This window comes from Panicum virgatum, chromosome 5N (genome assembly GCF_016808335.1).
Source record: "Panicum virgatum strain AP13 chromosome 5N, P.virgatum_v5, whole genome shotgun sequence".
Taxonomy (NCBI): Eukaryota; Viridiplantae; Streptophyta; class Magnoliopsida; order Poales; family Poaceae; genus Panicum; species Panicum virgatum.
In genome coordinates this window covers 40,831,594-40,856,612 of record NC_053149.1, presented here as the reverse complement: position 1 = coordinate 40,856,612, position 25,019 = coordinate 40,831,594, and the positions used below count along the sequence as shown (strand labels likewise).

The 25,019-nt window shown below is 44.4% G+C and overlaps 3 protein-coding genes across 6 annotated transcripts; 1 reads left to right on the top strand and 2 right to left on the bottom strand.

Moving 5' to 3' along the window:
- Positions 1 to 5,897: 5,897 nt before the first annotated feature.
- LOC120672358 lies at positions 5,898 to 9,048 on the top strand. 3 transcript variants are annotated; one of them, XM_039952709.1, is made up of 8 exons: positions 5,900 to 6,131; positions 6,598 to 6,716; positions 6,823 to 6,905; positions 7,322 to 7,443; positions 7,860 to 8,024; positions 8,102 to 8,195; positions 8,395 to 8,569; positions 8,664 to 9,048. In XM_039952709.1, the coding sequence occupies exons 1-8, from the start codon at positions 5,930 to 5,932 to the stop codon at positions 8,712 to 8,714; spliced, it is 1,011 nt and encodes a 336-aa protein (XP_039808643.1). In that variant the 5' UTR covers positions 5,900 to 5,929; the 3' UTR covers positions 8,715 to 9,048. The 3 variants fall into 3 exon arrangements, with proteins under 3 accessions (XP_039808645.1, XP_039808643.1, XP_039808644.1); XM_039952710.1 differs by having other exon boundaries at positions 5,902 to 6,131; positions 8,395 to 8,575; XM_039952711.1 differs by lacking the exon at positions 8,664 to 9,048 and having other exon boundaries at positions 5,898 to 6,131; positions 8,418 to 8,565.
- Positions 9,049 to 9,240: 192 nt separating this feature from the next.
- LOC120672359 (non-heme chloroperoxidase CPO-A1-like) lies at positions 9,241 to 12,865 on the bottom strand. Its single transcript, XM_039952712.1, has 8 exons — positions 12,607 to 12,865; positions 12,370 to 12,488; positions 12,085 to 12,167; positions 11,618 to 11,739; positions 10,830 to 10,994; positions 10,616 to 10,709; positions 10,239 to 10,413; positions 9,241 to 10,139 (listed from the first exon to the last, which is right to left on the bottom strand). Exons 1-8 carry the CDS (start codon positions 12,647 to 12,649, stop codon positions 10,119 to 10,121), a joined length of 822 nt encoding a protein of 273 aa, XP_039808646.1. The 5' UTR covers positions 12,650 to 12,865; the 3' UTR covers positions 9,241 to 10,118.
- Positions 12,866 to 13,699: 834 nt separating this feature from the next.
- Positions 13,700 to 15,978, bottom strand: LOC120672360. Of its 2 annotated transcripts, none has more exons than XR_005674103.1 (6): positions 15,543 to 15,977; positions 15,309 to 15,427; positions 15,058 to 15,140; positions 14,620 to 14,754; positions 14,084 to 14,248; positions 13,700 to 13,963 (listed from the first exon to the last, which is right to left on the bottom strand). XR_005674103.1 is itself a non-coding variant. In XM_039952713.1 (6 exons), the coding sequence occupies exons 1-6, from the start codon at positions 15,583 to 15,585 to the stop codon at positions 13,857 to 13,859; spliced, it is 639 nt and encodes a 212-aa protein (XP_039808647.1). In that variant the 5' UTR covers positions 15,586 to 15,978; the 3' UTR covers positions 13,700 to 13,856. The 2 variants fall into 2 exon arrangements, 1 of the variants encoding a protein (XP_039808647.1); XM_039952713.1 differs by having other exon boundaries at positions 14,084 to 14,250; positions 14,635 to 14,754; positions 15,543 to 15,978.
- Positions 15,979 to 25,019: the final 9,041 nt, after the last annotated feature.

Here is a 25,019-nt window from a genome sequence, read left to right as displayed (position 1 = left end):
CCCGCCGGGATCACGACGGGCACGCCTCCCCGAGATCCTCGGCGCCTCCTTTAAACCCCCACGACCTCCTGCGCCCCTCCCATCCAGCAGCGCGCCGCCACTAACCCTAGCACACCGCCACCACCCCGCTCCGCCGCATTAGAACCCTGCGCCGCCGCGGGCACGACACTCTGCCGCGCCCAAGCTCCATCGGAGCCGCGCAAGAGCTTCGCCCCTAGCCCAGGATACTCTCCGAACTTGTTGCCCCGATTCCGGACCCCGCCGTCGCCGGGATCGAGTTGGACTTCAACTCCGGTGAGTTTTGGGCCGCCGTTGAAATTTCTCGCCACCAGTGGTCCTCGGCCCTTCCTAACCCCTTGCTCGGCTTCGCAGCGCCACCACTCGTCGATCCGTGCGGCCCAGGAGCCTGGAGGAGCCCAGCACCGCCCGGACCGCGAGTTCCGCCCCGCCGCCGCCGCACGACCACGCCGGCGTCCACCTTGCACAGCAGTTCCGGCCACCACTAACCCCTGGTGAGTTTCAGCACCTTCTCCCGCACCTTTGCGCTCGGTTTGGTATGCCGTAGCCCCCTGGAAAACCCGGGACGGCTTGCTCTGGCGAGACCTCGCCACGCCGAGCCGCCTCCACCGTCGAGCTTCACGCTCCAGCCATCCCCATGCCCAGATGTTGCCTCCAGTGGCTTACCCATACCGCGGGTGCGCTCCACGGCCTATCCCCGGCTCAAACCGACCCCCCCGAGTGCCAGATTTGGCGAACTCCGGCGAGCTCCCTCGCGCGCCGCCGCGCTCCGTGCGTCCCGCCGCCGCCGGCGCCCGCGAGTTACCCCGACCGTCCGATCTGAAACCCACGCTCTAGATTAGATCGGGATCTCGTTAGATCTGAACCATCCGATCCAAAACCGTCGGCCCAGATTAGAAGATACCCCTTCGCGCTGCCACTTTTGCTAAAGAGCCCCTCTGTTTTACTTCATTCAACCCGCAGTCCATCACAAGTCAAAACTAATTACAGTTCGGCCCAGAAACATGCACGGACCCCCTGGCTTTTCTCAAAATTGAACCCGCCATCCAGGTCTGTTGTTTTTGCGAGTTAGACCCCAGAGTTCTAGTTTAATTACATTTTAGTCCTCGGTTTTTGCAGAAAACCCCCTGGAACTTAGTTTTTCTCGCAAATAAGCCCCTAGAACTTGTTTTTAGCCTAGATTATGCGTTTTAACTCCGTTTTAGGCGTTCTTTATGTCCACGCGATCGTTGTAACGCGTAGAATAGTTATAGACTAGTTTAGTGTGCTGTTTCCATGTATTGATGTACTATTTATTAGTGTTAGTATTTGTTTGCATGTATGTTTATGTTGTTGCCTTGTTTTTGGCCATGTGTTCGTGAGTAGACGTTGAGCTACCGGAGGAGCCCCAGTACCAGTACCCGGAGCAGCCGTCTTCTGACTAGTTTGAGCAGCAGCAGGAGCAGTACGAGGAAGGCAAGTATAACATGAACAACCTATCACTTTAAATACACTTTCATACTGCATTTTAATACTGTATGCCTATAAGGACATTCCTAGCCACTTTATATCATTTATATATATATATATATATCCTTTGGGTTGCATTTTGGTCAGTTGTGCTAGGTGCCGCGCTATAACACACTTGGTCCTTTTTAATTAATTTGATTAGTGGTATATGCAACTTAATTCTGAGAGTGACCCTCTGTGTGGCTTGAGTGGCTCACTCCTCATTAAAATTGGTTTTGTTAGAAACATGGTTTAGGGGGCCAGCACGGTGCTTACTGCCTGGTTGGCCACTCTCCATAAGGACCGGTTCATAGAGCGACAACCTGGGACAACAGCGCTACCACAAGACTAGAATGGGACGGTCTTGGCTTACTAATTAGATCTTTTTGGTTTGGAGTAACTTACCTGCGGGGCAAAGGGTGGTAAGCTTTAATGGTCCCTGCTCCTCCGGCTGGTCTGTGCTTGGTTTGCGCACCTGTGCTTGTACCCCCGTGAGGTGGGCCCCATCGTCGTCGATCTAACTCTTCGCAGTTACGCCTTACCAACGAGATTCTTTGTAACGGCCTCGTAGTGAGTTTGCTAGTCATCTCACCTAAGGAAGTGTGATGAACAACTAGCGTAGCTCACGACTTGTGGGTAAAGATGTGCAACCTCTGCAGAGTGTAAAACTGGTATACTAGCCGTGCTCACGGTCATGAGCGGCCCAGATCCTCCTTTTGATTAGTGGGGTTATCTCCTTCCGACGAGGGAGGTGCCTCTCGGGGTTACCTTGGTTTGGTTTGGTTTGGTTCTCAGTAGTTTCTTAATTAATTCTGATTAATTACTATGTAACTGGGTTTATGGTAATTCATCAACTTGTAGTAAATAGCTTTAATAAAATTTTGCCAAGACTTAAAAGCTAATGCAGTCAGTCAGCCAACCTAGAACCTCATAGTTTGTGTTATACTTGTTGAGTACAAGTTGTGTACTCACTCTTGCATCTTCTCTACTTTTTCCTCTTGGATACTCTACTGCTGCTCAGTTCCTGCCGACACGAGGGAGTTCGTTCAGCGCTACCAGGACTACGAGGACTTCTAGGCGTTCGTCTCCCAGTCGACGTCCCTGTGGCGCCCTGCTCAGCTTCGGAGAGTTTTTATCGTATTTTTGTATTTCGCTTCCACTGTATCAGATATTTTGTCATTAATGTAATAAATAACATTTGTATTTGCTTTATTATATCTTTTTACGTGATATGTGCTGTGATATACTGTTCATTCTGTTGTATATATGTGTGACTTGATCCTGGCACATATATGATTGCTCGGTTTATGTTCTTTTATAAACCGGGTGTTACACCCAATTACTTGTAATTGGAGGATTCTACGCGACAATGCCGATGAGCTATTCCAAAACTTGTTCAAGTACATAAGCGTTCATCACAACAAGCAAATGATATTGTTTCCTTACAACTTTGCATGAGTGATTCCTTCCGTCTAACTCTTTTTATCCTGTAATCAAATTGTTTAAACCTTAACTACCAAGAACTGCCCCCGTATAATCTTGCAGTGAACACTGGGTCCTAATTGTCATAATTCCCGAGAAGAGCCTACTCGTGGTTATGGACACATTGAGGAGACCTCCAGAACAATACGAAAATCTTCTTAACATGATGAAAAAGTAATTCTACCACTACTCCGTCGATGACCGATAATTTGAATCACTTTGTTACTTGACTATAATTGTTCTAATCATGCACAGTATTTGGAAAGAATTCGCTAAAAATCATCCAGGCAAATTTGACAAGGAATTGAAGATCAAGACAGATTTTGCGGTACGCACTTGGATGATTCGTTGCACGATTCATTAGTTTTATTATATATTCATGTAAATACCTGATAATTTCTTCTCTCTTAAAGTGTATGAGGCAGAAACAAGGCACTGTATTGTGCGCATACTATGTATGCGAGAACATCCATGGTCTGGTAGGTCCTCCAAAGGGCTGGACAGATTGGGAGGAGGAAGTAAGTAAAAAACTTGTTAATATTTGAACTCGTATTTTAATTAGTCGAAATTAATTATCCCCTTTTTTCATAGGTCGAGAAGATGCGCGATAAACTCATACCGGGGGAAAAGATTATGGCGATTCAAGAACAATTCTCCAGATTTATTGTTGAGCAAGTCCTCGATCCAAAAGGCGAATTCTACTATGATGGAATATCTAATATTGACAATCACTGCAAATATGACAATATACGCGTATATATGTAATTAAGAACGAATATACCTATGTAAATATATATGCGTGTGTATGTATTAAATTTCTATTTATGAGTATGTATGTATGTATGTATTAAATTTCCAAAAGGCGAATTCTACTATGTAATTAAGAACGAATATACCTATGCAAATATGATGGAGTATATATATATTATATATATAAGCACTCCAATAATATATATGTGTATATATATATTTATATAATATTGATCCTAGACATTTTCATATGTAAAGGAATTCACATGTATAGATATGTGTATACATATATATATAAGTGCATTAATTTATATATGAAAACTATCTAGGACAAATATTATATAAGTAACTATATATATATGTATATATTAGTGGAGATCATACACACTGAATTCCAATACATAAGTTTAATTGAAATGCAAAAGTATAATTGAAATAGAAAAAAAATTGAGAAAAGGAAAACATGAAAAAAGGGACCTTTTGTCCCGGTTGGTAACACCAACCGGGACAAAAGGGTGCGCTAGCCACGTGAGCGCTGGCAGCACCTTTTGTCCTGGTTGCCAGACCCGCCCTTTTGTCCCGGACTGGCGTTCCCGGTTGGGAAACCGGGACAACAGGGTTTCCCAACCAGGACAAATCAATGTTTTTTAGTAGTGATTTGAAGTATTAAACATAGACTAAACACAGAACTAATTGTAGAACTGGTCTGTAAACAACAAGACAAATTTATAAGACTAATTAATATATCATTAACACATGTTTACTATAGTAATTAATGTAGCAATTTAGTGTCTAATCATGATCTAATTAGGCTCATTAGATTCGTCTCGTAATTTACGAGCAAACTATGCAATTAGTTTTTCATTTTACTTAGATTTAATGCTTCATACATGTAAGATTTTTATTTAATGTAATAGTTTTAGAATTTTGAATTTTGCATCTAAACAAGAGTTGAACGGATCCGATTGAACCGGCTGCCGTGTACTCGTGTGTAAAATTGAGGTCCCGTTTAGTTAAAAAAAAATTCACTCAAAATTTTTTGCCTGCCCCTTTGAACATGGACGCGCGCCAGGAGTCCTACCAGCGCTCGATTTCAGACAGCCGATGACTTTCCTTTTCATGTAAATTTTTTTCTACTTTTAGAAAGTTAATTATAATATATATGTACAACTTTTTTTAGAAAAATATCAGGTGATATTTTTTAATATAATTACTAATGATTTTTTTCAGCTGATACTTATAATTTTTACGTATATTTTTTCAAATCAATTTTTTATAAGATAATTTTTTAACATGGCAGGTAAAAATTTTACGCATAACTTATTTCAGCCTTCTTACTAAATGATAACTTTGAATATAACTTTCACGAAAACTTCTCACACAACTTTGGGGCATAAGTTCGTGTAAGCTTGTAAAAATACAACTTATTGAGATAACTTTTTCTAAACATTTTTGCAAAGGATAATATTTCAGCACAACTTCCATGAAAAATATAATAAAGAAGACTTCTTAGACAATTTTATACATACAAGTTTATCATAACTTCTAATCACAATGCTCGATATAATTTCTCAAGAATAATTTTTCTAAAATCTTTGTCAAGAAAATTTTTCAAGAGAAAACATAGTAGAAATACCTTATCATCAGAGATGTACGTCAGTGTTTACCAAAGAAAAAAGAATGATGGTTGCTGCCATTACGAAACACAGAGACGAAAAATAGAAAGAAAGAAAAAAGTAAATAAATATCTGAGCTTGTCACGTGGGTGGGCTTGGACAGGCGGACGGTTGCTTCGCTGGTGTGCATGGCGCGCCTGGAAGCTTATTAGCGCGTGATTGTTATTTTGGATTTTCGTTTGGACAGATGCATGAGTATTAAATATAGTTAAAAAACAAAATTAATTGTAAAATTTTGGAGGTACACGACGAGACAAATTTTTTAAATTTAATTAGTATATGATTAATCATAAGTGATACAGCAATCCACATGTGCTAATGATGCGGTCAAAAACCTCAAAAAAAATGTCTCGCAGTTTCCAAACGAGTTCTAAAATTAAATTTTTAATTAGCACCCGAAAATCTCTCTTGATATCTGGTAAAAAAAATCGATACGATCCCTGCACCAAAAATTTTCATCAAGCTAAACGGGGCCTGATTTCTCAGGGCAACGGATCAGCTCTGAATGTCCAGCTATGCCGGCAGTCACCGTTCGGCTCGGAGCCGCCACAGCCTCGCTTCTGATTTCCACCCCTCCCCTTCGTCCTCGCGAGAGACGAGCCCCTCCTGCTGCTGCCGCGGTCGGCGCCGGAGTCCTCCTCCGCTCCGTCCTCGCCACTCCCGGACCCCGAGGGCCACTCCCGGCGATGGCGCAGACCCACGACGCCTTCAGTCCCCGTAAGACCCTGCCTCCTGCTTTTGGGCCCCACTCAGTAACTTAACTAGGCTGTGCCCTTCCGTGATTAGTATGCCCCCTTGTAGTTGTAACTTAACTTAACTTGGCAATTGCAGCCGATTGCTGTGAAAGACTCTTGGAATTACTCCATGTCTGTATCTTAGGCGAGAAGAAGGTTTATCATCCCAAGGCATAAGGTCAATGATGCCTTGCGACACCCTCATCCAGCAAGCAAATCTTGCAGGGTCCAGAGTTGGGGGGGCTTCAAGTGGATGTTGTCGTTCCATGTGGATGTGCCTTGAACTGTTCATTATGGGATTTAAATAAATGGTTTTGAAGATACTGGAAGAATTCATAGAAGTTATACGCCATCTTGGCGATGCACTGTAGATGAGTGGGAGTCTTTTTTTTATGAAATAGATGAGTGGGAGTTGCTGAGCTCTAATCCACATTATCACATCTGTGCAGCTGCTTCGGAAGAAAGAGTTGAGATAATGAACAAGCATGGAGAGAGGCTTGTGGGATTGCTGCATAACACTGGTTCCAACAAGATTGTGGTCTTGTGCCATGGTTTTATAGCTACCAAGGTTTGCAACTCTTTAGCTGCCAGTCAGAATATACCCTGTCACCTTCAGGATATCAAGACCATAACATAATTACTGCTGCCACATGGAATTTGTTGCGGTTTTCCAGAGTGACAGTCTTATTCTGGACCTGGCATCGGCATTAACAAAGAAAGGGAGCAGTGCATTCCGCTTTGATTTCAGTGGAAATGGGTAAGCTGCACCAACAGAACTGTCGTCACTATCAATGCCAGCCAATTTGTTGAAGCATTTAAAGAAATTTTATTGTGACATCATGCTGTTTGTTGGTTACAAATCAAATAATTTCCAAAATTTTGCCCTAGTAGTATTACTCTTTGATGAGTTGATGTTCTATATGTCTGTTATGTTAAGTAATACATGTATATTCATTAATCTTTATCAGGCGTCCTTAGTAAATTACCGAAGGATGTACCAGTTTGCTTTTCCCATGTGTTCTTTATATTGCATTCTCAACCGTTTAAGTTCCTGTTGCATGATATATGATTTTGCAGTACTCGTTTTTCAAACGACTCCAGTACTACATTATATAAGAATGCGCTCTATTTATACCCCACTTTTGGTGATCTTTTTTTAATTATGCATCTCAGAGAAAGTGAAGGTCAGTTCGAGTATGGTAACTACAGGAAGGAGGCTGATGATTTGTATTCTGTTGTATTATATCTCTATCAGAAAAACTATGATGTAACAGCAGTTGTTGGTCATAGCAAAGGTTAGAGATGTATATTTTTTCTTTTATACAGTTTTGTCATGTGTCATTTTTGCTGTTGAGTTCGTTTGAATTTTAGTCACTAACATACTGGAAGAGCTTGTCCAGTTAAACAAGAATTTTAATGCTATGGCTATCAATTTCCTTTTGGTGTATTCTTGTCCTGTTGAATGCATAATCATATCTGATCCAGTGCGTTGCTTTCCTCCAGTAACAGTTTAATTTGGTTTAAATTTCCAGTAGTAACAAATAAGTGAGGCCAATCCACAAGGTTCTTTGTTAGTGGTTTCTCTTGTAGCTTTTTTTTTTCCTGTATCACCATACTTTTCTTTATTGACTTCTGTTCCAATATCTTATTGAATGGTTAACATATTGCTTTAGAAATTTCACTCAATTAAACTGTATTCCGCCTTTTGCAGGTGGAGATGTAGTGGCTTTATATGCTTCCATTTATGACAATGTCCGCACAATTGTTAATCTATCGGGCCGATTTGATTTAAATAAAGGCATTGAAGAACGTATAGGGGAAGGGTCTATTGATAGAATAAATAAAGAAGGCTATCTTGACATCAAGGACAAATTTGGTACGCATAAGGCTTGGGTAGCTCTTTCTATATAATAACTTTCATGGATGTCTTTTGACGTGTTGGGGCCAATGTAGAAAATTTTAACTACAGGGTAACCAAAGAGAGTCTGATGGAACGGCTTAATACTGATATGCATGCTGCAAGTGTTTCTATTTTCAAGGAATGCAGGTACAGAAACTATTTCTGACGTTATAATCCTTGTACTTATATTCCAAACAAAAAAAGATGAGTTACTTGAGCATTAATGTTTCATCTGCGCACACTGAAAGTCCAAATTTTCCTGTTCTCATTATTGCCCATTGTGCTAGAAGCCTAGAACAGCTTGCATCTTGTGCAGCCTTTCAGACATGTTACTCTCTCTATTCAGGTTCCTAACGGTCCATGGTTCAGCTGACACAACGATACCTGTAGACGACGCCTATGAGTTTGCAAAGCTTATACCTAACCATAAGCTGCACGTCATAGAGGGTGCAAATCATAACTACACCGCACATCGCAAAGAAGTTGCTGATGCAGTAGTGGATTTCATCATGACCAATGGGGTATAGGTACTTAAACTTTTACGTTTTGTATTGGTTTTTTTTTGTAGGTCCAGGTATTCCATATTGACTAAAGTTTTTTTTTTTTGTAATCAAGGGAGGGGACACCGCATCACCAAGAGTGGAATGGCCATTACACACCGTTTAACCCTTGGCTGTGCATCTGTGCCCACTATATTGTGAGGGACAGATTCTTCCATACTGGGGCATCCAGTGAGCAAAAAGCTTTGCAAGTTAATAGGTGTGGATTATCTTCTTGACCGATCCAAACATCTGCTGTAAGGACTTGTTTGTTGCTAGTATGTACTTAAAGAATACATGTAAATATCAAAATCATGGTAGGACTTGTATATGTGTCACATTTGTATGCTTGATGAGTTCCTGTGAGCAGACTCAACATCTGCCGATGTGTTCAGGGTCAGTAGATGCTAAATATATAGGTGTATGCTAAAGAGCTAATTCATGGAGTTTGTCTTGGGATTTTTGTTTTTGCCAAATATTATTGTCTTTCGCGGTGGTGGTGGTGGTTCAACCCAAATGGCAGATCCGGACACTGCAATATGAGTTGTCTGTTCAGGATCACTTTAATTGAATCAACTGGGGGTTTTCTTGGACGTTCACAAGCTATCTGCTATCGCCAAGAACTTGTGGTAACAGGATAACAGCACAGCATGGCCTCTAAAGAACGCCAAGAACTTTGTTGCTTTACTGGATGGCCAATCAACTGTCAGGACTCAAGATCAGGCTTCCTCTCACTACAACCTTCTGTAGCGGAGAATATATGCAGGACAAGGTCGTTTGATCTTTGCTTTGCAAGTACCCCAAAATCCCCAATCCGTCCTTGGCTATAGGATCGTCTTGGCTATAGTGAGTAGTGACATGCTCCTCCGCTTGCCGGCCACCGCGTCGTGTGCCGCCGCTTCGACGCCGGCATCCACTGGCAGCGTAGCGTCACTACTCACTACCCGTACCCCTCCGGTGGTTGTGGGCGGCCTTCCGGAATCCGGATCCAGATGCAGATAGCTGACAGCCGCGCTTGAGACAGTCGACCCGCTTACTACCAGTGTGTGGCTCCCTCGGAGCTTGCACGGATCCTGTGCGACGTGGAGTGTGGCAATGTGACATGCTCTCCGTGGTGTCGACAGAGAAACCGCGGTGGCAGTGCCATCAAGAAGTTCTGGATCAGTTACCTCATGCTGATGGGCTATACACCCTGCCGTCGAGGTCGTCTCCTTCGTTGAGCCAGTCCGGCAATGGACGCCTGGTCGTCTGGTCCTTGAGGCACGGCACACTGAGCTTTGTACCTGGATTCTTGCAGATCAGTGTACCAACGGAATCCATTGATTGTACCTTGGCAAGCAACCGCCAAACACCATTGTGGCAATGTCGCAGGACCCAGGCCACAACTCAAGATAACAAAAAAAAATGAAGAGCAAAACCAGGTTCTGTCTGTGTAATCCTTTAAGCAAGGTGACTGAGGAGCTGCGTGACAAAGCGTGGAAAGGCGACGGCGTCAGAGGAAGCCATCGATGCTGGCGAGGGACGCACTGCTCTAGGGTGGGGTATCCCCTGCCTGAATAGGAAATCAATCATGAAACATTGGTGAAACAGATTGCAAATCACCAACTACAATAAACAGAATTACAGAAGGTGAATTGCGCTTTGCCTATACCTCACTGGATGTGATGGATTCTACGACGGCATCAGAAAGCTCTTTACGATGAGCGGTGTAGCAGTGATTTGCTCCCTCAATGACACGCAGTTTGTGGTTGGGTATAAGCTTTGCAAACTCATATGCATCTTCCACTGGTATGATCTCATCAGCTGAACCATGAATTGTAAAGAACCTGGACAGCCAAGTAACGAAAAATTTTATGATAGAACAATGAATGTAGCCGAAAATGTTATGTAATATATGTACTATTTGAATCCGACACAGGCATACAAATTACAATTTAACAATCATAGCTATTGCCTGCTGCTATAATTGTCTGCTTCAATTTTTAATTTGCATGAAAGGGAAAGTTAAACCCTAATTTATTTCTTAACCTGCATTCTTTGCTGATGGAAAGGCTTGCTGCATGCATATCAGTGTTCAGTCGTTCCATCAAGCTCTCTTTGGTTACTCTGTACAAAAACTTTCCTACATTGCAATCAGCAAACAGTTATAAGATGCACATGAAAGAGAAATGATAAGTGACACTTAGCATAAATGATTTGTTTATCATGTATCCTTGAATATAAGTCAGACATGTTTCCTTACCTGACTTGTTTGTAACATCAATGTAGCCTTCTTTGGTTATCCTATCCATAAATTCTTTGCCTAGGCGCTCTTCAACACCTTTCTTCAAATCAAATCGACCAGAAAGGTTAACCACCATGGGGACATCATTATAGATAGAGGCATATAGAACCACCACATCTCCACCTGAAGAAAAACAATAGACTTAATGAAATAATGATTCATATTACAAATTCGCTAGACTGAAAGGTACTGCCAGAAGGATGGCCAAGTTGCTACAGCTTGCTTTGGGAGAGACAAGGATGAACCTTTTTATTCTTTCTTGCTTGTCTCAAAGGATAGCAATGCCAAATTCTTGTTAAAGACATTCCTTAACAAACAAATCCTTGATAGATCCTAACTGATTGCGATTGCAGCTACACTTTTTGATTTCTGAACCTTGAGTAATGCGGCACATGATTATACACAAATATACTGGAAAATGTCTCCATATTTGACCCCCTCTATTAGATTGCATATACATGTTCTTGTCCAAGAAATGAACAAATTCTTTTGGGCACTTGGCCATCCAATGATACAAATTCAATTGAACAACTTAATAACATAAACAATGAAATCCAGGGTTATAATAAATCAACCTAGGGGTGGTAAAGGGCCTTAAAATTTGACTTAGATTATCTAAGGGCTGGGTCTAAAAGGGCCGAGCTCTAATCTTATACAATTTTAAGCTAAAAATATATAAGGGCCAACTTGGATTGTGAAGAGGCCACTAGGGCCATGGCCCATTACCAAGCTATGATTGAACCCACCTTTGCTGTGACCAACAACTGCTGCTACATCAAACTTCTCCCGGTAAAGATATGAAACAACAGAATGCAGGTCATCAGCCTCCTTCCTGTAGTTACCGTACTGGAATTCACCTTCGCTTTCTCTGAAAAGCATACGATCAAAGGCCTCATATGAAATAAGGTGATGGACCGTTATCATTCAAAAGTCAAAACTGAAGAAAGATTCTGCAAAATAATGTAGTAACAATACAAATTCAAACAATAGGATGCAATAAAGAATATTCAGACAGAAATTAATAATTGTTTTACTAATGTACTATGTTTATTTCTCTGAACAAATGCATGTATAAGAAAGACTTGATTACAAACTCAAGCAGTACTGTGGTAATACAGACAATTAACAAGTTTAGCTCATCTAGTTCAATATTTGCAACCCAAGGCTTCCTTAGAAAAAGAAATCAATTGATTATAATCCATGAGTGACTTACCCGTTTCCACTGAAATCAAAGCAAAACACACTAATCCCACGATTTGTTATAGCAGCCGCAAGATCAACAATGATTCCATCATCCTGAAAACAAGCAGTAAATTTCATTACATCCCGTAAGGATTACACACTCCTACAGGACAAGTGTGATCATCTACAGTTTGAGTTAAAAAGAAAAACAGGTTAATCAAATTAGTCAGTCATGTTTTGCTCTAAAATTTAGTCAGCCATATCCTCAGCGAAGGAGGCAAATTTTGGTCAGATGACGGACGGCGTATTCGCGTACCTTGGAAGCCGTGAAGCCATGGCAGAGCACGACAACCTTGTTCGACCCCGCGTGGTGCAGCAGCCCCACGAGGTTCTCCCCGTGCTTGTTCATCACCAGTACTCTCCGTTCCGGAGCAGCTGCTCAGAGACGAAACCGCGTGGATTCAACAACCCGGAGGCAGGGCGAAATATTTCGGGCAATAACAAATTCAGAGCAAGCCGTGGTAATATAAGATCAGGGAAGAGAGGTGCTCACAGGGATTGGGCGCATCTTGGGATGAGCTGAGCGGCTCCGCCATGGCTAGCCGCCGGGGAGACCCCCGGTTGGGATCGAATCGGAGGCGGCCGGTGTTCCCGCCGTCGCCGGCCGCAGCGAAGCGGAGGAGAGGCAGGGGTGAAGAGATCTCTGGGCTGGTGAGTGGAGGAGGATTCCTCCCGGGAGGCCTACAGCTACCTGCGGATCCGAATCGATGGCAGCAGTGTGTGACTGTGTGTGTGTCGAGTGGGAAAGGGATTTCTCATGTCAATTGGTAAGGGGGCGTTTAGTTCCCAAAAACAAAAATTTTTGAGTGTCACATCAGTGTTTGACCAGATATCGGGAGGGTATGAATTGCTCATGAGGGCAGCGCTTAAAGCCGTTGGATTGGATCGTCCTTAATCCTGAGTAAGTTACTCCCTCTCATCCAAATACAAGTCTGGCATTTAGCCTTCTCCCAAATCAAACTTTTTATTTAAACTGTGATCATCGGTTATTAAAAATCATATAGATTTGTGTATTCGTCCACAGAGGATATTAGCAGATTCATCGTGTACTATACTTCCATAATATTTATATAACAACATCTTGCATCTAAAATTTGCTTTATAGAACATCTTTACGAACCGAGCTATACAATCTCTCTTATCCTTCCATCCTTATTTTTGTAGAAAAATGCTAAACAGGGTGTGCGCACCGTAAGCTGGGTTCACAACGATGTTCTATAAAGCAAGATTCTGGTTACCGAAATCTCTTCAAAGATAGGGCAGATAAGTTAGGATTTCATTTTACTGTTCCCTTTTCTTCGGAGCATTGGTTTTGATCATACGTATGTATGTGCTCTAGAGACCCGGCAGCATAACCATTGCATTGTGCCAAGCCAAACAATTAGATCTTCCCCCATTCTTGCATTGGTCACAAAGGCAACACCGAGGAGATGGATGTTCTGATACACACGGAGCTATATTCATCTATGAACAGTTTGAGTGGGTGTGTTGGAATTCATGTTCTTCATTGATTTCCACATCTGAACTTGGCTTTCTTTCAACTCTCTGGTAAGATGCAAGAAATGAAGTATTTTGTAACAGGACAATTTTGTTCTAACACATGCGTACACTTAGCCAAACATGCAAGAAATGAAGTATTTTGAGTTCTACAAAATGCATGGAGCTGACAAGTTTAGCATAGATGCTGTATGTATGTTGCTGGTTGCTTAAATTGTATAAGCAGGAAGGGATATGATGCTTAAACTAATTTCTTAACCTGCAATCCTTGCTGATGGAAAGACTTGCTGCATGCATATCAGTGTTCAATCGTTCCATCAGGCTCTCTTTTGTTACTCTGTACAAAATTATTCCTACATTGGAATCAACAAACGGTCAGTAGTTATCCATGAAAGAGAAATAAGCTACACATTAGCATATGAGAGTTGTTAAGAAATTAGCTATGCATATAAAAGATCGTAATGTTCCCTTACCTGATTTGTTCACGACGTCAATATAGCCTTCTTTGTTTATTCTATCCATAAATTCTTTGCCTAGACGCTCTTCAACGCCTTTCTCCAAATAAAATCGACCAGAAAGGTTAACAACCATGGGAACATCGCCATAGATAGAGGCATATAGAACCACCACACTTCCGCCTGAAGGAAAAGAGATAGGTTCAGTGACTTCTCGAAATTGCCTAGAAACAAGGATGGCTTGGGTGGCTACAGCTTGCTTTTGGAGAGATAAGACTAGACAAAATATGAAAACATATAGTATCTACTAATACAAAAACTAAATTGAATGCTACTTGACTGAAGCTGCACTTTTTTTTCTGAACTCATAATGCTGCACGTGGTTATGTACAAGCATACAGCAAGGTTCTAAGGTTCAACTCCTACACAAGTTCTTGTTGAAATTAATATATTGTTTTCACTACCTATGTTCAATAATGGAGCAACAACTTCAAAACAAAAAACATAAAAGTACACAATATTGCAACATAAAGTAGAGGACGACTATAACCCACCTTTGCTGTGAAGAATTCCTGTGACCAAGAATTGCTGTTACATCATACTTCTCCTGGTGAAGATATGAGACAACAGAATGCAAGTCATCAGCCTCCTTCCTGTAGCTGCCGTAATGGAATTCACCTTCGCTTTCTCTAAAAAGCATGATCAAAGTCATCATTTTAATGTAGCTATGGACCAGGTTTTGTTATTCAATGTTAAAAATAGGCAGTATAAAACAATTTACCAAGCAATACCAATTCAAAAAGTTTGAATGCAAAGACAGAAAATATCTTTACACAAATGATTTGTATGTTTATTTCTCTGGAGACGAAATGTGGGTCTCCATATATGTTCACAAACTGCAGGTCTATATGATAGAAGTAAAATCTGAAACTTTTGAAGTGATACTGCAGTGATACACGAGGTCAGTAAGCATCTTCCACTTGCAAACTTACCCGTTTCCACTGAAATCAAAGCGAAACGCACCAATCCCTTGCTTTGTCAATGCAGTCGCAAGATCAATCATGATGCTATCATCCTGAAAACAAGCATCACATTTGATTAGATCAAGAAGCAATATCTGCAAGCTCCTAAAGAAAGGTTTGAGTTTCTACAAGTTGCATTGAAACATTCAACATTCTGGGCAACCATGTGCTGAAGAGAATGAGGTAAAGCTTCTTCTTCAGATAATGGCAAGTTCATGTACCTTGCAAGCCACGAAGCCATGGCACAGGATTACAACCTTGTTGGAACCTGCGTGGTGCAGCATCCCCACAAGATTCTCGCCATGCTTGTTCGCTACCACCACTCTCAGTACCGGAGCAGCTGTTCAGAAACAACATGGAGTCAACAATTCGAAGATAATCTCGAGGGCAAATCATTACTGCGAATCTCAAGCCACAACAATGCGGAAGTAATTCAAGAAAAGAGGGGTGCTCACGGGAATTGGGGGCATCTATGGATGTGACGACAGGGAGAGCCATGCCTGGTTGTCGGCGGTGACGCGCGGAGAGCGGCGGCTCGCGCGGCGCCGGCGGGCAGGGGCCGACCGGAGCTCGACCCGGCGCACCGACGCGTGGAGGGCGGCGGCTCGCGAGGCGCCGGCGGGGAGGGGCCGGCCGGAGCTCGGCCCGCGTACCGACGCGCGGAGGGCGGCGGCGAGCAGAGGAGGTGCTGGACGGGAGTAGGAGCGGTGCACGCGCCTGGAGGGAGAGAGAACAAGCAGTTCCACGGACGGAGGGCTTAGATGCGGGCTTAGATTTAGACTTCACCTTCTAAATTTCTTCAAAATTTGGAATAGGACGCCTACCGGAGTTGATCCTAGGGTATTAAAACGGAAATCCGAATAGAGGGTATTTCAAGCACCAAAGATCTGAGTTCATTTCAAGCACGCCACCACATCTTCCTTTCCTATTCGAAATCGCAAGGCAATCCGCCAAGAGTACAGTTCGGGCGAAACAAGGAAAAAGTTGCTTGCTTAAGCCTTCCTCCAACGGTTCCTCGCAAACAGCTCCCCCACCCTACGTTCGGGCTACAGGATTCTCCGTATCTGCTCCAACGGCGCCCTCCATTTCTTCCCCCCACGTCTGGTGAGGTTACTCCTCCCCCCATAGGTGGGGGGCGTACGGACTCCCCCCACCCACTGGCGAGCCGTTGCTGGCGGTTGGCGAGCGCGGGAAGAAGTTCCGCGGAGGATGGGGAGGAGGAGGCGGGGGTCGGTGGCGAGCACGAGCCGGCGGTGGCGCTGCGCAGCAGGGGAAGGTGGCTCGCACGGAAGATAGAGCGCGGCCCCGTAGGCTGCTGCCGCCGGGTGCGGGCGGCGCCGCCCCCCGGATCTAGCCGGGCGCTCGAACCGCCACCCGGCCGGCCCCGCAGATCGCGGGGCCCTGCAAGCCGTGGACGCAGGTGCTCGACGCGCGAAGCACCGCGCGGGCCTCGGCCGCCGGCCGCTGGCCGCCGGCGTGAACGTAACCCGCCTTCCCCTGCGCAAGTGCGGCCTGGCTCGGCCGCCGGCAAGTTGGGGTGGCCCCTGGCCACGGCGCAGACGCCGCCGCTCATGCCGCCGGCGTGAGCCAGGGTAAGGGCGCGGGCGTGGTTGCTCGCCCACTGGCTAGGGGCTGGCGCCGCCTATCTCCTCTGCTTGCTCCCGTGTGTGGACATGAGCAGATAAGGGAGAGAGAGGAATGGCCCCCTTTTCTTTTCTCCTGAGACAAGATAAGAACAGGCTCGGTTCTCTGCGAAGAAAAAATCATTCCTCTCAGACCTGTAGGCTGCTAAGGTTCATTTTACAAGAAAAACAACATTGACCCATTTTAGTAATGATAATGTAATACAAAGTGAAAATTGACCAGGAATGAAAATTTATTAAAAAAATTTTTGTAACGCCCAAAATTAAAATGCATGCAGCAACTTAATTTATCACTGTTCATTTATACATATACGGATCGCGTACAGTCCATATACGTTGTGTTCGAATGTGAAGTGAAAATGAATAAAAAAAGGATAGTAGTTGGTTTAGGGAGAGTGTATAGAGTGAATGGTTGGAGAGTAGAAATTATAGGGGGAGGAATCTTTTAGGGGAAGGTAATAAAAAATAATAAAAAAGTATATTTAGAGGGAGTTGGATGGGGTGAACCGTTGGAGAAAGTCTTAAGAGGGACACGATCCCCGATGGGGTCCATGCGTCAGCGGGGCGACTGCCTCTACATTTTTTTAAATTACACCGTACAACTCAGACACTCACAACACATGTATATTCGCACCTCTATGAACACACGTACGGAAATTCTACCCCTATAAACATCTTCGAAGATCGAGCCGGCAAATCCTCGAGATTGACGAAGTCACCACAGACGCCTCGTGTCGACGGGAACATCGTCTACCACTGAATGCCTCTACAGTACTTGGCTAAGCTCGTCCTGATACGGAGTACTAGCTTGGTACAAATACATAAACGATGTTTTACACAATTTACTATTCTTTTAGGATCAATTGAATCACTCGAAAAGTTAAAGTGAAAAGGTACGCAAAACTATCAAGAACATCCAAGATTTGCATACTGCATTTCAGAATTAAACGGTGTCTTGTGTTAATTTGATTGCTTATTCAGTTTGAGCCCTTTCTCATTTTAAATAATTCAGCCAAGTCCTAAGATTTCTTGTGGTGGAGGAATGGATTTCGTACGTATGATTTCGTTGTATTACAATACCTGTATTCTTTTTAGATACGGTAATGCTACAACTCATACTTTGGATGGGCTGTGAAAAAATCGGCACGGATCCCATAGCACAGGCTTATCAATCCACCTCTTATCCCCTCCTATCCTATCTTGTCCACCACTCATCTCATTTCTCTCCCACCTCGTGTTTCCACTCAGGGCCGTTTAGTTCCCAAAAATTTTCGTGCGCTACAGTAATTTGGAATGTGTTGACACAGAATTGCACCAACACACTCGAATGCGCTAGAACACGCAACGATCGTCAAAACGATCAACACAGCAAAGACCCTGGGCGGACCGGTCTGACCGGTTTCACCGACCGGTCTGACCGGTGCAAGCAGGGAGCTTACGAAGACCTAGAACAGCGAGCTCGGGAGGGACCCCGGCGGATCTCGTGAACATAGGGTTGCTCTGAGGTCGGCAGGCCACTCAGAACGTCTTCAAACGCCATCGAGACGAAGGAAGAAAGCAATCTAAGGTTGGAAAAGGCTAGGGTTTGAGAGATAAAAGGTAATGCGATTTTTGTATTGATTCGATTGGGAATAACCTCAATCGGCCTTAGCCTTTATATTTATAGGCCGGGGAAGACGTACCCCTTCACGAGTAGGATTACATGAGGACTCTTTACAAAAAAAACCTAATTCTACTCGGACTGTACAGACCAGACCGATCTAACCGGTCGACCCGACCGGTCAGACCGGTCGGCCTCGGCAGGTGCAAAATTTGGCTATCAACATATGCCCCCCTGCTTTTTAGTGAGTTTACAAGCTAAAAAGCAAAACAGAAGTATTCTATGCAATACTAGGGCCTAAAAAATACTGCTAAGGACGATTCTCATAAACCGGCCATCTTTCTTCATGCATCTTGCCACACGCTTGGGTAGAATTTCTTCAAGTACTTCCTATTGATAGCTCTAGGTAGTCGATCTCTTTGCAGCGTCTCCATCATGTAGGAATTCCCGAAGATAACTTTAACAACTCTATATGGGCCCTCCCAACTTGGCGACCATTTACCAAACTTATTGCTTTTCATCCCAAGAGGTAATATTGTCTTCCAAATTAAATTCTCAACCTGAAAAGATTTATCTTTTACCTTCTTATTATAAGATCTAGCAACCCGAAGCTTGTCCTTTTCAATCTCTTTTAAAGCCTTCACACGCTTGTCAGTCACCTCATCAATATTATCCATCATTGAATTATAATAATCAACAGCAGGAAGATCATTTTGCTTAGCCAATCTATAAGCGTTCAGATTTACCTCAATGGGTAAAACGGCCTCTTGACCATACACAAGCTCAAAAGGAGTAATCTTGGTAGCACCATGACGAGATATACGATGAGCCCACAATGCTTCGGATAACACTTCATGCCACCTCTTAGGATTTTCTTCTATTTTCTTCTTAATAAGCTTGATCAAAATCTTATTACTTGACTCGGCTTGTCCATTGGCCTGAGCATAATATGGAGATGAATTGAGCAACTTGATCTTGTAAGATTCGATAAATGCGCGTACCTCCTTGGATATAAATGAAGAGCCTTGATCCGTAGTCAAAGTTTGAGGAATATCGAATATATGAATAATATGCTCAGTTATAAACTCAATCACCTCTCTATGTGTCATATTATTCAAAGGAACCGCTTCGGTCCACTTAGTAAAATAATCCGTAGCAACCAACACGAAACGATGCCCCTTTGAAGATGGAGGATTAATTTGTCCAATAAAATCCAATCCCCAACCTCGGAATGGCCATGGTTTAATGATAGGATGCAACGATGCAGCAGGTATCAATTGTAAATCTCCAAACCGTTGACATTCTTCACATCCCTTATAATACTTGAAACAATCCGAAATCATGGAAGACCAATAGAAACCGGCTCTTCTAAGCAACCACTTCATTTTAGGAGCCGATTGATGAGTATCACAGATGCCTTCATGAACTTCTCCCATAGCAACCTTGGCCTGATCCGAGTCCAAACACTTCAGAAGCAAATCTTCGGCGGTTCAACGATAAAGCTCATCATCAATTAAAATATACTTGAACGCTGCACGACGAATATTTCTCTCTGCACCACGACCAGGATCTTTGAGATAGGAGATCATAGGAGCTCTCCAATCCTGATCTTTGGCTTGTTTCATGACCGAATTAGTGTTTTCTGCTGTCTGATCGGTTAGACCGGTCTCCGGACCGGTCAGACCGGTCGGGGAGGTTAGACCGGTCGCGTCAACCGGTTTGACCGGTTCGTCCAGAAACTGCAACTCGGCTATCATTTGCATCGGTTTTCTAATGTTAAATTTTCCTTTTCTAACATTATAACCAGATGCTTGCTGAGCCAGAGCGTTAGCCTGTCCATTTTCTTCTCTAGGCAAATGTCTTATAATGAATTCATCAAAAGAAGAAATAATTTCGAGGCACTTATCAAGATATGCATTTAATGAACCATTATAACATTGGCATACCTTGGATACTTGCTGCACAACGAGAAGCGAATCACCAAAAACTTTAGCATGCTTCACACCCATGGATTGTAAAATTTCCAAGCCGAATAATAATGCTTCATACTCAACTTGGTTATTTGTGCAATATTCTTCTAATCGGTTTGAGAACTCAAAAACAGCACCACTTGGAGATATAAGGACAGCACCAATCCCTCTCCCATCGTCACAAACCGATCCATCAAAATAAAGCTTCCATGGTGTGCAAAAAATATAGCCGATTTCTAAATCATGCTCATCATTAATCCGATGCTCAACAATGAAATCCGCTACAATTTGACCTTTCATAGACTTGAAAGGTTCACAAGCCAAATCATATTCTATCAAAGCATATGCCCACTTGCCGATTCTACCACTCAAAATCGGCTTTTGCAACATATATTTTATCACATCGGTTTGACATACTACTATGCATATACTAGATAGTAGATAGTGTCGTAATTTAGTACAAGCATGATATAAAGACAAGCACAACTTTTCAATAAAAGTATACCTTGTTTCCGCATCAATAAGTCGTCGGCCAATATAAGTAACAACATACTCCTTTCCTTCGGTCTCTTGAGTCAAAACAGCTCCAATAACTTTATCTTTGGCCGCTACATAAAGTTTAAAAGGAACACCTCTCCTAGGTGCTTTAAGAACCGGCGGCGAAGACAAATAGTATTTAATTTTCTCAAATGCCTCTTGCTGTTTCCCCCCAAGTAAATTCGGCTTCATTCTTTAACCGAAGAATAGGAGTAAAAGCATCAATCTTTTCGGACAAATTAGAAATAAATCTTCTCAAATAATTTACCTTACCCAGAAACTTTTGCAAGTCTTCCTTGCAAGTAGGAGCCTCAACTTTTCTCATAGCTTCAATTCTTTTAGGATCAATCTCTATGCCCTTCTCATGAATGATGAAACCAAGGAATTTTCCCGCCGATACTCCAAAAGAACATTTGAGTGGATTCATCTTCAAACCATACCGACACATCCTTTCAAGAAAGCTAATAACACGATGTCCCGATGCTTCATTAATTAGCATATTGGCTATAGGCATAGGATATTCATCCTTGGGAGTAGCTTTATTGAGATCTCTAAAATCAATGCAAACACGAATCTTGCCCGAATCTTTCTTTTCAACGGGCACAATATTAGAGATCCAATCCGCATAACAACAAGACCGAATAAAACTAGCATCTAATAATTGCTTAATCTCCTCTTTAATTCGGTCATAAATACTAGGATTGAAACATCTAGCCGATTGTTTCTAAGGTTTAAAACTGGCTTTGATTGGTAAGCGATGTTCAACAAGATCACGACTCAATCCCGGCATTTCAGAATACTCCCAAGCAAAACAATCGATATATTCTTTTAATAACTTTGTCAAATCGGCTTTAAACTCAACCGATAAATTATTGTTTACAAAAGTCGGCCTAGGAATAGTACCATCACCTAGATCTACCTTTTCTAAAGGATCAGCCGACATAAAACCTTGGCCCAGCTTGTCCATGTCTTCTGATTCTTTAATAGTCTCAATGCATTGCTGGAGCCACTATGCGTTGGACCGGTCTGACCCACTGGTCTGACCGGTCGGCTCTGATGGCCGATCCGAAGAGGACCGGTCTGACCGGTCGTGGGACCCGGTCTGACCGGTTGCACCTAAGTCGCTTGTTGGACTCATCTTTACAGCATTAAGTGATTTAGCCGATTTTCCATCGGCTTTAGAGTTGCAAGGAACGAAACCCTCCTTGGTGCAACTGATAATTTCATAATCAGATAGATCCAAGCCCGATAAGCACTTGACGTTGTCATTGGCACTAATAGAATTGGAATCGGCGGTAGCTATGAAGGAAGAAGTGTCACCAGGCACTATCTCAACCTCATCACCGATCCACTGAATAAGAAATTGATGCAAGGTAGATGGAACACATTGATTGGCATAAATCCAATCACGTCCAAGTATTAAACTGAAGTTACCTTGCACTTCTGAGACGACGAAGGCAGTGGCAAGTGTCTTACTTCCAACGGTCAACTCCATGGACGCAACTCCCTTGGCACCAATGGGATCACCTCCACCTACACCGCTAACCGTCATGTTGGTCTTGATCAGCTCCTCGTCCTTCCCGCCAAGCTTCTTATACAATGAGTAGGGCATAAGATTTACAATAGCCCCACCATCCACTACCATGCGAGAAATCGGCTTTCCATTAAGATGTCCCCTCATGTAGTGTGACATCCCGAAAAAAAATCACCAAATTAAATCATGCGCTAAAAATAATTTTCAAAATCTCTTTTCAAATCGTTGAGCTCAGACTTTTTGAAATTGTTTCCCGACCGATCTCCCGGTCGCCCGTAAAACCAGTCGCGGCATCCAATCGCAATCCCGTCTCCCTGTTTCCGCCTCGTTCCGCGCATCACGCCGACCAGCGCGCGTGCTCGTGTAGTCGAGATCGTCTCCGTGATCGGCGCCGGCGCGAATCTCTCTCCTTCTCTCTCTCTTTCCCTTTTTCCTTTTTGTTTTTCTCATTTTCCTTTTTCTTTTCTTTTTCTTTTTCCTCCTCTCTCTCTCCTTCCTCCCTCTCCTCTGCCGCGCACCCCCCGAGCGCCGCCCCTCCTCCACGCACGCACGCCCCTTGGCCCCTGCTCCCGACCGCTTAATCGTGCGCGTCTCTGCTCGGTTGGCCTGACGCCGCAACACACGCCGAGCCTGCTCGCCACCGCGACGCGTGCCCCGCCCGTGCGCACGTGCACCGCGTGGCCGCTCGCCGCCCGCCATGCCGCGCACTGCTCCGCTCGCCACCGCCTGTCCACGCGCGCGCAGCACGCGTTCCACGCGCCCCCGAGCCTCACCGCGCCGCCCGTCGCTCAGCACCGCCTCCAAGTGGGCCCCACTGCTCGCGACGCCGCAGAGCACAGGGCCGCCGCCTCGCCGCTCGGCGACAAGCACAGCGCCTAGGGCCCCTCCATGTGCTCATCCTCTTCGGCACCGCTCGGGCCATCCCATCACCTGCACCGCCACCGCGAATCGCCGCCGCCGCGATGACTCCGAGTGACATTAATGGCCGTCCTCGGAGCTCGCTGGCCGGCCACCTACCCCGCCCTCTCCACCGCCTCTCCCGGCCTATAAGTAGCACCTCCGCGCAGCTCCCGGCCACCACCACCACCTCCGCTACCGCGTGCCTTCCTTCTCAGCCAGCAGCTTTGCCACCGCGAGCTTCCCTGTCCGCTGCTGCCCGGCGCCGTGGAGGGCCGTCCACGAGCCACCCCCGCCCAAGGTGAGTGGGGAACCCGACTCCGCGGGGTCCCCTAGTGCTTCTTCCCTCTCCTTGACCACCACCGAGCCCCGCAGCACCGTCGCCACGCAGGCCGGCCGCAGTCCGCCGCTCGCTGCCGTGACGCCGCCCCTGCAGGCCCCCATCTTGTCACCACTAAGGACCGAGTTGGTGTGTCATCTCACCTAACTCCACTATCGTGCAAACCACTCGACCGTTGAATGGGCAATGGCTTAGCATAAACCCCACTAGTTAATCTGATAGCCATCAGGAGAGCTGAGAGCAACGGGTGATCAAGGAGAAGGGATTAGCTCTGTGTGACTTATGCCCCGGTTAAAACCTCTGTGATAGGTCAATGACCCCTTGGTGGATCCCGTGATGGCTAGTCAAGTCTAGCTAAGGTGGGTAATGGCTTTGTTGGGATCTACACTGACACTACGGTGATCGGGCTGTGCTACCCCGCTTGTGGGTAAAGTTGCACACCTCTGCAGAGTTAAAACCTATTCAAATAGCCGTACCCACGGTACTGGGCGAGTTACGGTGTGGTCACATAACTAGTGTTTATTTTGGGATGGGTTGGAGTGAGTTGTTTTGGGAATGTGTCCGGCAGTTGTGCCGTGTGCTACGGCGGATGAGGAGTCCGGTAGCAGCTTAAAATTTGGGTCCTGTGTGGGCCAACATTATGTTTTACTCAGTACAAAGAAAACTTGCTTTGAAAATCCTTTCTTTCAAATGAACCCATGCATAAAAGATTGCTTTCCGCAAGATAAACCCCAGCCTTATCCTTGATGTAACCGATGCATTATATTCTGTATATATCCCCTCCGTGGGTGTAGTTGGACTTGCTGAGTACGTTTGTACTCACCCCATTCTTAATTTTTATAGAGGAAGACCCAGACTTCGTTCCCGAAGACGTTGAGTAGAGGTTCCGTCCTGCACCCAACCTTGCCTGTGGATTAGGGTCACCCGCAGGAGGTTCCGCATGGCGCAAGACTCTGATGACTCCCTTTTCGTAATTAATATCGTTGTGTGGGTGTGGGTTGTTATCCTCGCGATAGTGGCGCTTCACTGCCCACTTCCGCGAAGAGTTGTATGGTGATATACCATCTGATGTAATAAAAGTGTTATCAGCCTCCTGGGACTGATATTGTAGCACTTTTAAGTCTTTTCTTATGAGGGGACGCTTCAGGTGGTATCAGAGCCTCCTTGGATCAACTTTTTGACGAGCAAGCCAACATCCTCAGGGAGCAGACCCATCGAGCCGAGCAAGCAGAGCTCGCGATGAGACTGCAACAGATACGAGCAGCCCAAGCCGAGGCAAGAGCCACAGCTGTAGTCAGCAGTGAAGCAGTTGCTCAGGAGAGCCTCAGGCAAGCCCGAGACCGGCGTATGCAAGAATGGACCAGAAGTGAAACCCCAGTCCCGGCAATTGGGGAAGACCATGTTCTACTCG

Bases quoted from the DNA above. Each gene is read 5' to 3' on its own strand.
- LOC120672359 (XM_039952712.1), bottom strand. From the start codon at position 12,649: ATGGCGGAGCCGCTCAGCTCATCCCAAGATGCGCCCAATCCCT. The intron at 10,995-11,617 runs GTGGGTTCAATC...GTTTTTCTTCAG, and splicing joins AGTTGTTGGTCACAGCAAAG to GTGGAGATGTGGTGGTTCTA. The intron at 10,414-10,615 runs GTTAAGAAATAA...TTGGCTGTCCAG, and splicing joins TCCATCAGCAAAGAATGCAG to GTTCTTTACAATTCATGGTT.
- LOC120672360 (XM_039952713.1), bottom strand. From the start codon at position 15,585: ATGGCTCTCCCTGTCGTCACATCCATAGATGCCCCCAATTCCC. The intron at 15,428-15,542 runs GTGAGCACCCCT...GTTTCTGAACAG, and splicing joins CATAGATGCCCCCAATTCCC to CTGCTCCGGTACTGAGAGTG. The intron at 14,755-15,057 runs GTAAGTTTGCAA...CATGCTTTTTAG, and splicing joins TTTGATTTCAGTGGAAACGG to AGAAAGCGAAGGTGAATTCC.
- LOC120672358 (XM_039952709.1), top strand. From the start codon at position 5,930: ATGCCGGCAGTCACCGTTCGGCTCGGAGCCGCCACAGCCTCGCTTCTG. The intron at 6,717-6,822 runs GTTTGCAACTCT...GCGGTTTTCCAG, and splicing joins ATGGTTTTATAGCTACCAAG to AGTGACAGTCTTATTCTGGA. The intron at 7,444-7,859 runs GTTAGAGATGTA...CGCCTTTTGCAG, and splicing joins AGTTGTTGGTCATAGCAAAG to GTGGAGATGTAGTGGCTTTA.